This window comes from Manacus candei, unplaced genomic scaffold, assembly GCF_025592945.1.
Source record: "Manacus candei isolate 608988 ecotype Guabito, Panama unplaced genomic scaffold, ASM2559294v1 h1tg000002l, whole genome shotgun sequence".
NCBI lineage: Eukaryota > Metazoa > Chordata > Aves > Passeriformes > Pipridae > Manacus > Manacus candei.
In genome coordinates this window covers 16,505,893-16,517,929 of record NW_026138050.1, presented here as the reverse complement: position 1 = coordinate 16,517,929, position 12,037 = coordinate 16,505,893, and the positions used below count along the sequence as shown (strand labels likewise).

Sequence of the window (12,037 nt, the reverse complement as noted above, 5' to 3'; positions counted from 1 at the left end):
TTGGGAACATGGGTCTGGTGTGTTATCCCCTAGGGTTTTGGTGACACAGGGTCTGTGCCATTGCTCAATGCTCTGTGGTGGTCTGTGGTTTGTGCCTGTCAAGTGAGACCCTCTGTAGTAGTTTGATTTTGTAAAGTACTTTGGATTTTTTTGTGTTTCACAGGGTGGTGTTTCTCTGGCACCTTTCTAGATTTTTAATAAGATATAATAAACAATATATTCAAATCATAAATACAAACAAATACATTGATGAGGACAAGAGGAAATGGCCTCAAGCTGTGCCAGGGGAGATTTTGGTTGAATATTGGGGAAAATGTCTTCATGGAAGGGATTGCCAGGCATTGGAACAGGCTGCCCAGGGCCATGGTGGAGACACCATCCCTTCAGAAAGTGTGTGGATGTGGCACCTGGGGACATGGTTTAGTGATGAACACGGTGGTGATGCTGGATTGTTGGTTGGACTCGATGATCTGAGAGGGTTTTTCCAACCTTGGTTTGTCTGGATTGTTGGTTGGACTTGATGATCTGAGAGGATTTTTCCAACCTTGGTTTGTCTGTGATTCTGTGATTCCATGTAATGGATGCAAATGGATGTTGCTGTGTCAGAAATACTTGTGTACCTCAGCAGCAGTAGGGGGAGTGTGGTGCTAAGATGAAAGGTCTCCCAAAGCAGAAACAGTTGTCTAGTATTTTGCTCCATGAAGAAAATTGCAATAATACGTGTATGCAGTGTCCTTCTTATGAGAGATGTGTCTGCTGGAGAAAACCAGCCTCTGCTGCAGCTCCACAGGGACCAGGGAGGGCTTGGCTGTGGGCTTTGCCCTGTGCAGCTGCTGACCAAACCCAGGGGGTTACAGGAGTCCTCTGGGCACAGCAGGGCTGGGTTCCTTAGGTGAAACACTCCTTCAGGTGGTTCTGGAGGGCAGAGGCAGGAGAAGGGATGGTCAGAGGGAGGCAATGGTCTCACGTGTCATGGGTACTTGTGCTGGTGAGCTGCTCTGATCATGTCTCTTAGAATCATGGAATGGTTTGAGTTGGAAGGGACTTTAAGGACCATCTAGTACCAACCTCCTGCCATGGGCACAGACACCTTTCTTTGGTGTCCCTCGTGTCTCTTGCTGTGGTCTCTGTGCTGGATGAGTCAACGCAAGCTCAGCTCTGCTCTGCTCTGAACACTCCCAAATTCAGTGTCTTTGGTCAGGTTTGACCCCAGTGTGCTCATCCCTAGCTGGGGCTGGCAGGATAAAACCAACCACAGAGCACATTGACTGGAGAAGTTTCTCCCTCTGAGTTTGTTGCTGCTCCCACACAGCCTGGAGCCTCTCAGGTTCATTTGGCAAATGGTTTGGAGTGGAGGGAGAAGGGGTGGGATGGCAGAGCCCCAGCTCCTCAGGGCAGAGGCACCTGGGTGTCCAGGTGGCCCACAGACAGGTTGAGGGGGGCAAGAGCTCCCAAAGAGGAGTCCTGGGGAAGCAGCTCCCGCTGAGTTTTGACATTGGCAGGAGCTGTTGCCATCCAGGAAAGCATAACGGAGCCGAGATGATGAGCAGCATCTCCCAAATCCTGCTGTGACTCTCGCACGCTGTTATCTTTTAACTTTGTACTTTAAAATACAGTCTGTTGTCTGTTTCCTTTCAAAAGTTTCCACTCCCTGTAGTCTAAATAAAAATCCTCATCCGCTCTCCTGTTCGAGCCCATGAACTCTCATCTTCCTGCACGGAGGGACTACTGAGCTGTCAGAGCTCTGAAAAATAAAGACTTTGATTTCCTTTCAGAAACTCACTGTTAGTCAGCTTGACAAAACCCAGCACAGACGTGTGTTCCTTCTCCCAGAGCCAAATGGCTGTTGGCAGCTTCTTCTGGCACACTGCAGAGCTTGGAAAATGTATTTCTTCCCCCTGTGTGCTGTGAAGTGCAGCTATGCCCAGCTTTTCCTAGGGACAGAACTCACTGGCCATGTTGATCACAGCTGGGTGACCATAACTAGCATCATGTTAATCATGTCAGTGTTCTTTAAAGGTGTTTTTCCCACTTTTCCCAATTCCAGGTGGCTGGAATAGAAGAGAAACCAGTTCCATCTTTTCAGAAATTAGGAAGGTCACATCTGCTGACACAAGGAATCATTTCTGTACTGAGTGGCACAGAAGGATCTAGTGCTGGTTTCTGTCAGGCCCTTCCACGTCATGCTTTTCTAAACCAGCTAGAGGGGGGACATTTTCCCTTCTGATCCTGCTTTATTTTCTCTGCACTGTTTGGCCTTGATGAAGTCTATGTCACATATTTATGCTGATTACTACCTGAAAGCTTTATACCAGTGGCACTGTAAATAAAAGATGCTCTAATTGTAAAGTAAATTAGGCAAAATATATTTCCTGTGCCTTTCTTTAGTGCAAGTGTCGGAGAGCACGTCGTGGCTCTCCTGCTCTGCTGCTTCCCGGTTAGTCACTTTCCCCTGTTTATGCAGGGCTTTCCCACAGCTGCTGCAAACACATTCTTCTTACTTACATTTTAGTAAGAAGAAAACTGGAAGGGAATTTGGTGGCAGGACTTGAAATGCCATTCTATTCTATTATTTTCTTCTTTTTTTCCCCTGCTTTTATAATTTAGATCTTTACTTCCTGCCGTGGTGGTGCCTGAGCACTGCACTGTGGGGGTGCATGGGCACCCCCTCTGCTGGGGGTGGTGTGCTGAAAAAAACCATATTTTCAATGCTCACAGCTTTTATTAGTCAAACAGATTGCATGTAATTCTGAAGAGCCTTGAATGTGAATAGAATGTGTGCAAATCTTTGCTTGTCCCCCACTGTGATGGTCAGTTGTGTCATGGTCCTACTGTGCCTGCCATTCCTGCCGGGAGTGTGGTGCTCCACCCGTCCCTGCCTTGCCTGGGCAGAAGACTTTGTAGTGGGTAACTGTGAGCTTGTAGCTCTGACTAGTTCTCATTCTGTGCATCACAAAGCTCAGTTTTGCCAGTTTTATGCAAGTTTTAAAGTAGAACATGACTGTTTGGTCAGTTGTTTCCTCGTTCCCTGAGTGCAACTGTTTGGCTCCCAGTAGCTGTTCCATGTTTGAACTACTCAGGACAGCAGCAGGATGTTTCCAGAGTGAAGTTTATGTACATAAGACTTTTCTCCTGCTTTTAATTCTGATTTCTGAACATTGACTTGGGGGTATTGTCAGCAAGAACCACAGAGATGGGCACTTTATGTATGTGCAAACACAGAATCACGGATGGGTTTGGGTGGGAAGGGACCTTAAAGACCATCTAGTTCTATCCCCTACCATGGGCAGGGACACCTTCCACTAGACCAGGTTGCTCCGAGATCCGCCCTTGGATACTTCCAGGAGTGGAGCAACCACAGCTTCTCTGGACAACCTATGCCAGGGCCTCGCCACCCTCCCAGGGAAGAATTTCTTCCCAATACCCAATCTAAATCTCCCCTTTTTCAGCTTAAAGCCATTCCCCCTCGTCCTGTCACTCCAGGCCCTTGTCCACAGTCCCCCTCTAGCTCTCTTGGAGCCCCTTTAGGCCCTGGAAGGGGCTCTCAAGTCTCCCTGGAGCCGTCTCTTCTCCAGGTGAACACCCCCAGCTCTCCCAGTCTGGCTTCAGAGGTGTAACTGCAGTTGTTTAGACATTGGTGCAAATCAAACCCCACAATGTTTCCTTAAGCCTGGGGTCATCAAGCTCAAGAACTGCCCTTTGTGTGTGAGCCTGTTTCTGTTCCTCTGCAATCTTCACAGAGCACCTGGAGTCTCTGTGGCACCCACTGAGTCCTGATGGTTCCCCTGTCGCTCGCTCTCCTTGCCCCTCCCCTGCCTCCCCCAACACTGTTTCAGCTCTGCTCTTCTCTCCCGCAGTGAGGCCGTCTGGGAGAGCATGGCTCGCATGTGTGTGAGGACTCAGAGGCTCGACGTTGCCAAAATCTGCCTGGGGCACATGGGCCACGCCAGAGGAGCCAAGGCACTGCGGGAGGCTGAGCAGGAGCCGGAGCCCGAGGCCAGGGTGGCCGTGCTAGCCATCCAGCTGGGAATGCTGGTAAATCCTGAGCTGGGCAGGGTTTATATCACAGTTCTGCTCTCATGTGAAAAACTGCTGAATGAAAGAAACTGCTCACTAAAGGAGACATCTTTTAAGGATGGTTTATGTGTGAAGCATTTAACAGAAAACCTGTTATCTTGAGGCATAAGTCTCTTTCAAGCTTAATCATTCTAGTTTTGAATGCATTAAAAAGTGATGTATTTTATTGTAGCTAAAATGTTTCCACAAACATATTTTAAGGTCTGAGATGGGAAATGCAAGTTACATTTTGACATGTTTATTTGTAGAGTGAAAGGCTAGAGCTGTGTGCTGCCACAGAGCGAGGGCTGGCCCGAGGTGTTGAAGGAGTTTAGGCAAAATAGATGTTTCTGTTGGGGCTGGAGAGCTCTGGTCAGTCACATTCACTGCCTGTGCTGTCCCAGGGATACCTGGTCACCCAGATTTCCATCCTGTGTGAGCAAGAACTTGGCTGGATCCCACCCAGCCAGAGGTCATGGTCAGGCTGCTCCCCAGAGTTTGGTGTATGGGACAACTGTCCCTCATTCCTCCACCTGGAGCCCAGCCTGGCAGCAAATGCCCCAAAGTGGACCTTGCCTTTCCCATGTGTCTGTGTCTGAGCCCACCTTCCCTGACTGCCAAGAGAATGGAGATCTAAGCTGGGTTTGAGACCAGCATTGTCATGTGGATTGAAAATTGAGTGGTGCTGTTGAATTAGAGGTGCGTGTATTCCACTCATTCACATCTTCATCAATGATCCGTAATAAAAACACATATTTCTAGTTTGGGAACCATAAGACATCCAGGCATCTCATCTGTAAGAGAGAAAAACTGGGAAAGAATTGATTAAATACCCCACAGTCTATAGGAAATAATGATAAAAAATGGCAAAGTGCTATGACAGCAAAAATCTGATTAGGGCTGTGTTTGAGGAGACGCCACATCCTGAGGCCTAGGTTTGGTAACTCCTGTCTGTGTATTCAGGGAGCTACAGCTGGAATGTGATGTCCACCCTTAAGTATCTCATTAGTAGAAAAAAATGTTGATGAACTGGAAGAAGTTCAGAGAAAACCAGTGCAAATTGTTCAGCTCTTGGAAAAGTTTCACAGGCAAGGAAATCTTTAAGATGGCCCAATAGTTAGAATTTGACCTGAAAAGGTGTTTAGCAGTCTACAACTATTTGAAGATCATAAATGCTGGAGAGACAGAGAGTAACTATTCTGAGTTAAAATTAAAAAAAAAGAAAAATTCAAACTAAATGTTTGGGAAAGCTTCCTGGCAGAGAAAGCCACGAGGCTGAAAAGTGTCAGTGCTTCTTCACTGGGATATTTAGATCTGTTGGGAGAGGTGGAGGGGAACTGCAGCAAAACAAATGCAGTTCCACTGTTTTTTTCCATTTCGTACAGAGTCCTAGGGCAGGCATCTTCCTTTTCCACTTTCTATGCTTTTTTGAATTTGAAACAATGAGACAGAAACTATTTTTCTGTCTTGGACAGATAATCTCAATTTACTAAATATAGTGTTCAGCTGGACAGCAGTTGGGTGGAGCAGGAAAATGCTCCTTCCACAGGAGTGAGCACCTCTCAGAGTGTAAAAATAATAGTTCCAAATTTGCTCGCCTTTGCGTCAGCATCAGCAAAGCCCTCCTGTTCTAATTCTGTCATAAACTGATGGCATTTATTCCAAGGAATGCAGTTCAGTTGTCCACGAACAGCATTGCTGCCTCTCAGACCTGCGGGGAGGTCACAGGGGTTCCCTTGGCTCGTAGCACATGAATTCCAAAACCCCAATTGCCAGGACCTTCTCCCAGGCCTCACCCTGGATGGGCAGCATGGCTGTATCCCCCCCAGCATTTCTCCCTTGTCTGGTGGTCCACACTCCTGATGGCAGCGTTTAATCATCCATGTCTTGCTCCTGTCACCCCCTAGTTAATCCCATACAATAAATGCCAGGATCTGAGTGCTTTCCTTATTTTTACATAAACATCCTGTTTCCCAGTAACGTGCTATTCCAGGCTACGTATATGTAGTTGTTGAGCCCCCTGCCTGAGCGGTTGTTGCTCCGATGGCACTGCAGTGCCCTGCACGGGTGACGTGCTCCGTGGTGCCCGTGGGACCCATGTGAGGCGTGGGCGCGGCTGACGGGATTTCGGGTGTTTCCCCCGCAGGAGGATGCAGAGCGACTGTACAAGGCCTGCGGACGGTTCGACCTCTTGAACAAGTTCTACCAGGCCTCCAACCAGTGGCAGAAGGCCCTGGAAACGGCCGAGGCCCAGGACCGGGTCCACCTGCGCACCACCCACTGCAACTACGCGAAGCACCTGGAGGCAGCCGGGGAGCAGAGCCTGGCGCTCGCCCAGTAAGCACCGGCCTGGGACACTTGGAGCCTTCTCCTTGTGCAGGCAGGCAAAGGGGGACGTCTGATGGTGATAATTAATTAAAGGCTTTTCCTGTTTCTGGTGCTTTCTACCTCACAGAGTGAAAGCATTCCCAGTGAAACTTCACAGTACCTTCTCAGGCAAATAACGTGTAGTGTCAGAAAGGTCAAGAGTCTGTCAGGGCCAGGAGCTGAACCCCACTCATATCCAATCCTGTGCCTGTCACTGGAAGACCACTTCCCTCTTTTCCTTCCTTTTCCATGACAAAACCACTTGTTTACTTTTCCTGAGAGTCCCAGACACAACTGCTGGAGCAGAATTTAGTTTGCCTTGGTTGCTTCTGTTGTCTGGTCCTCTCCTGTGACCGCTGAGTCCATGAGAAGCTAAGGGAGGGGATTTTTAATGTCTTAGATTTGTTGTCTGAAATCTTGCTTTTTATATGAGTTTTACCATATAAAGTCTCCATAATAATACTAATACTAATGATGATAACAATGATGATGACAGTAATAATAATACAATAATATCACTGCTGTTCAGAGTCAAAGCAGAGCTCTGCTGTGCTCAGGCAGACCCACTGGGGGCCATGGCGGGCAGAGGGGTGAGGAAAGGTGGGTGCTGGGCTAAGGGCAGTGGCAGAGGCTGATGTTGCAGTGGGTGGCAGAAAGATGAGGCACAGTGTGGAGCCCGGGGCTCTTGTGACCTGTTCAGCCAGATGTGCTTGGTGTTTAGGGAACTTTCTGGAATATTTCTTTGGGCCAGCACTTTTGAAGTATTTACTGCCCTGTGGTCACAGATCACACCTCCCTCATTCCGGTACCATTGAACTTTTAATTTTTGATGATGGTGGTGGACTGCAACTGGTCTTACAGTGAACTTATACAACTGAAGCAGTCGTTGCCAGTGTTGTCAGTGGATGGCTGGCAAACAAAAATGGATGTTTTACATAGAAAGTGAGCTAGTAAAGAACATTGTCATTTCACATGTAATATGTTCTTCTCCACAGCTATGAGAAGTCAGACACACACAGGTTCGAGGTGCCCCGAATGCTCTCTGAAGACTTACAAGCCCTGGAGAACTATGTCAACAAGATGAAAGACAAGTCAGTGCTAGCTCATTCCTTCTTCCGCATGGGGCTGTCAGGTCTGAAATACAACTCATGATGAAAGCAGGGATGGAGGAGTGTGACTCCTCTCAGCCACATTCAACCCCTGCCTCATCCATGTTATGATCCTCCCACAGCTTTTCAAGATTATCTTGCTTAAGAACTGCCACATTGGTTCTCCAGGCTGACCTCCTGTATAGTGCAGACCTTGCAGTGTCACCCTTGGGTTGAGGTGAAGCCTGTGTTCTAAAAAACTCATCTAGTCTGTATTCAAGCTCTCCAGGAGTGAAAAACACAGCCTCTTGTTACTGCAGTCAATACCATTGCTTTTCCAGGAGCTTGTGGAAGTGGTGGGCGCAGTACCTGGAGAGCCAGTCAGACCTGGAATCCGCGCTGCAATACTATGCACTGGCTCAGGATTACTTTTCCCTCGTCCGTGTCCACTGCTTTCAGGGCAACATTCAGAAGGTGAGGCAGCCTACTCCCACCTGCTCCCAGAGCTCTCATTCCTGGGATGGGCACAGGCACCAAGTAAAGCCATGTGATGCCCTTTGCAGGCTGCTGAAATTGCAAACAAGACAGGGAACTGGGCAGCCTCCTACCACCTGGCCCGGCAGTACGAGAGCCAGGAGGACATCAAACAGGCCGTGCACTTCTACACCCGGGCCCAGGCCTTCAACAATGCCATCCGCCTCTGTAAGGTACGGGGGGAGGGACAGCTGGCCCCAAAACCAGCACACAGGGAAGGCAGAACGAGGTGTTTGTGCCCATTCTCTCCCGTGAGACACTGCCTGCTCATGGACAGCCCACGGTGAAGGTGCTCCTGTTTTCTGCTGCCATCTTCTACCAAAGGTGGATCAATGCAGCTTTGGTGGTTTGGGACAGTATTTTGTTGTACAGCTCATCAGAAACTGCCTGAAAGAAATTACCATAATTGAAGCTCAAAGTCACTGGGGTTATAGAGGTTTTACACAGAAGGGGGTGATGGTATTATACTGTGTGACAGCACAAAGCCACAGCCTTGCCAGAATTACAAAACTTGTGTCTGCACACCCCGAGCCAAACCTTTGCTTTTGAACAGGCAAACAATTTAGATGATCAGCTGATGAACCTGGCTCTCCTGAGCTCACCAGAAGACATGATAGAGGCAGCCTGCTATTATGAGGAAAAGGGGGAGCAGATGGACAGAGCTGTCATGTTATACCACAAGGTAAATATTTTTTTAGTAAAAACTCTCAAACCCTAAACAAAGCAGTTCCTACAGCAGAGGAATGTTAAATTAACTGTAGTTCTTACTATATCCTGATGATTAGTCATTTCTTTGTGGTGGGTAATGCTTTATTAACCCTTTCCAGGGCATCCTGTGAACTGGCTCTGTAGTACTTTAGTCTTTGAAGCCTCATTCGTAATTTTGCAGGCAGGACACTTCTCCAAAGCCCTGGAGCTGGCCTTTGCCACGCAGCAGTTCGGGGCCCTGCAGCTCATTGCTGAGGACCTGGATGAGAAGTCAGACCCGGCCCTGCTCGCCCGCTGCTCCAGGTTCTTCGTGGAACACGCTCAGTATGAGAAGGCAATGGAGCTGCTCCTCACGGCCAAGAAGGTGAGCTGAGCCCTCTGGCTCCCCCTGCACAGGTAGAGGAGGTGTGTACCTGCATACAGACATTTATCTGCACAGGTAAACAGATACACAGAGACACTTGCAGGGTTTAAAGTTTCCTCTCAAGCCAAGGACTCAGCACCTTGCCAGAGTGCTGGGTACCAGACCCATCCTGTGCCCACTCCTCTGGCTGCCTTTCTGCCATGTTCTGCAAGGGCACAGTAGCCCTTTTCTGGGCTAAAAGCTCTTGTATAACCTAGTCAGAATTTGTTCCAATAAGGGAAGTACCAAAATATTTCACAAAGTCTTTCAATTTATTTGTACTTGCTGAAAACCTAATGTTATCAATCATGCCTAACAAATCTGAATTAATCTTGTATGACTGAAAATTCAGAGTCCAAATGACTCAATCTTCAGTGGCAGCCTTGTGTCCACTGAGAGAACAGGTGAGAACCAGTGGTGTCATGGAAGAACAAACATGTTCTTAGCAAACAAAATGGGACAGTGTGTGCCTGAACAGGGGCTGACGTCGGGGCATGTAACTACACCCGTGTTCCAGAGCATCCTCAGCTGCTTTTGTGTGTAGCTGGTTTCTGTAGGTTACACTACAAGCAACGTGAGGTATCACAGTAGTGTTTGCAACATCTCATTGCTCCCTTGCTCCCACCAGTACCACGAAGCTCTGCAGCTCTGCCTGGAGCAGAACATGACCATCACCGAGGAGCTGGCTGAGAAGATGACGGTCTCCAAGGACTCCCAGGACCTCCCTGAGGAGTCCCGGAGGGAGCTGCTGGAGCAAATTGCCGACTGCTGCATGAGACAAGGCAACTATCACATGGCCACAAAGAAATACACACAAGCAGGAAATAAGTTAAAGGTCAGCCTGGATGGCCTCAAAACAAGGGTGTTTTGAAAAGTAAACCTTGGAGCAGACTTCCTACAGTAACTACCCAGACAAAGCTTCTGAGCCATCTTGCCTGGTGTTTTTGCATTCACAGTATTTTCCCTCTCTCCCCCGTGCCCCCATTTCCATTGCCAGGCTATGAGGGCACTGCTGAAATCTGGGGATACCGAGAAAATTGTCTTCTTTGCGGGAGTTTCCAGACAGAGAGAGATTTACATCATGGCAGCCAACTACCTGCAGTCGCTGGATTGGCGTAAGGATGCAAAGATTATTGCGAACATCATCAGCTTCTACACCAAAGCAAGGGCCCTTGACCTCCTGGCAGGTTTCTATGATGCGTGTGCTCAGGTACTGCCCATTCTGTGACTGCTGAACATGTTTGGTTTGGTAGCTCTGGAGCAAGACCTTCATCTCCTTTCTCCTCTTGCAGGTAGAGATTGATGAGTATCAGAGCTATGAGAAAGCCCACAGAGCGCTGGCAGAAGCCTACAAGTGCCTTTCCAAGGCAAAGGCCAGAAGCCCTGTGGAACAGGAAAGCAAACTTGCCCACCTGCAAAGCAGGATGACCCTGATGAAGCGGTTCATCCATGCTCAGAGGTGAGCTGCAGCACACGGAGCATGGAAACTAAGTGACAGAAATATCCTACCAGAACAGAAGTTGTACCAGCACCTGCAGTTAAAAAAATAATTTGCAGCCTCGCTTCTAAAAGCTGGTGGGACACTTTTCTGGCAGGGAAACCATGATGTGATTTTTAGAAGTGCTGTTGACATTAAAGGTGGAAAGGCAGCCTGAAAGAGAAGGAAGTGTCTGGAGCAAGGGAGGTGTAGCCAGAAAGGTGATTATCACAGAATGGTTTGGGTTGGAAGGGACTTAAAGACAATCTTGTTCCACCGCCTGCCATTGGCCGGGACACCTTCCACTATCCCGGCTCCAAGCCCCGTCCAACTTAGCCTTGGACACTTCCAGGGATGGGGCAGCCACCGCTTCTCTGGGCAACTGTGCCAGGGCCTCACCACCCTCACAGCCAGGAATTTCTTCCTAATACCCAACCTCCATCTACCCTTCTTCAGCTTAAGGCCATTCCCCTTTGTCCTGTCACTTCAGGCCCTTGTCCAAAGTGCCTCTCCAGCTCTCCTGGAGCCCCTTTAGGCCCTGGAAGGGGCTCTCAGGTCTCCCTGGAGCCTTCTCTTCTCCAGGTGAACACCCCCAGCTCTCCCAGCCTGGCTCCAGAGCAGAGGGGCTCCAGCCTTGGGAGCATCTCCATGGCCTCCTCCGGACTCTCTCCAGCAGCTCCACATCCTTGTGCTATTGTTCCCCATATCTGGAGGCAGCTCTGCAGGGGAGTCTCACCTGAGGGGGCAGAATCCCCCCCTCCCCTGCTGCCCACACTGGGGGATCAGCCCAGGACATGGAGGAATTCTGGGTTTTGTTTGGGTTTCTCTCATGAAACGTAATTCAGCAAAACCTCTTCCCTGTCCTTGGCCTGACAAGCTGAACACTCCCTGGGCTGTGACAGTTGCCTTTTGCCCTTTACTAGAGTTTACCCTGAGGACCCCAAGGAAGCAGTCAGGCAGTGTGAACTGCTCCTGGCTGAGCAGGACTTTGACGATGCCCTCCGGCACGGAGATGTTCTGGGATTTCTGCTTCAGCATTATGCACAAGTGGAGGAATTCCACATGGTGAGTGAAGCCTTAATTCTTCCAACCTACAGAGCCCATACTGTACACCTGTGCAGCCTGGTGGAGCGTGGCTCTCACAGAGGTAGGCATTCCACAGCAGGAGCTGAACTGCACAGCGGGGTGGGGCACAGCTCAGGAACTACATCCGTATTTTTCACTTCATGGGATGCAAAGAGAAAAAGAAAGCTCCCATCACACAGAGCAAAAATGGTGGTGGATTCTTAAGCATTCCCAGTTATGAGAACAGAGGGTCTGTCTGGGTGAGTGCCTCAGCAATCACACCACACTGTGTTTGCCACCTGGCCAGAGAAAAAAGCAAACTGTAAAATTGCAGTTATT

At 48.9% G+C, this 12,037-nt stretch overlaps 1 protein-coding gene across 4 annotated transcripts in view; it reads left to right on the top strand.

The window, feature by feature from the left end:
* Positions 1-12,037, top strand: part of IFT140 (intraflagellar transport 140) — a 73,170-nt gene that overhangs the window by 60,710 nt on the left and 423 nt on the right. For all 4 annotated transcript variants that reach the window (XM_051779995.1, XM_051779986.1, XM_051779978.1 and 1 more), the window contains exons 19-29: positions 3,858-4,035; positions 6,203-6,393; positions 7,419-7,514; positions 7,853-7,985; positions 8,075-8,218; positions 8,599-8,727; positions 8,935-9,117; positions 9,785-9,991; positions 10,154-10,366; positions 10,449-10,615; positions 11,557-11,698. In XM_051779995.1, the coding sequence (XP_051635955.1) occupies positions 3,858-4,035; positions 6,203-6,393; positions 7,419-7,514; positions 7,853-7,985; positions 8,075-8,218; positions 8,599-8,727; positions 8,935-9,117; positions 9,785-9,991; positions 10,154-10,366; positions 10,449-10,615; positions 11,557-11,698 (1,783 nt within the window). The remainder of the gene's footprint in view (positions 1-3,857; positions 4,036-6,202; positions 6,394-7,418; positions 7,515-7,852; positions 7,986-8,074; positions 8,219-8,598; positions 8,728-8,934; positions 9,118-9,784; positions 9,992-10,153; positions 10,367-10,448; positions 10,616-11,556; positions 11,699-12,037) is intronic.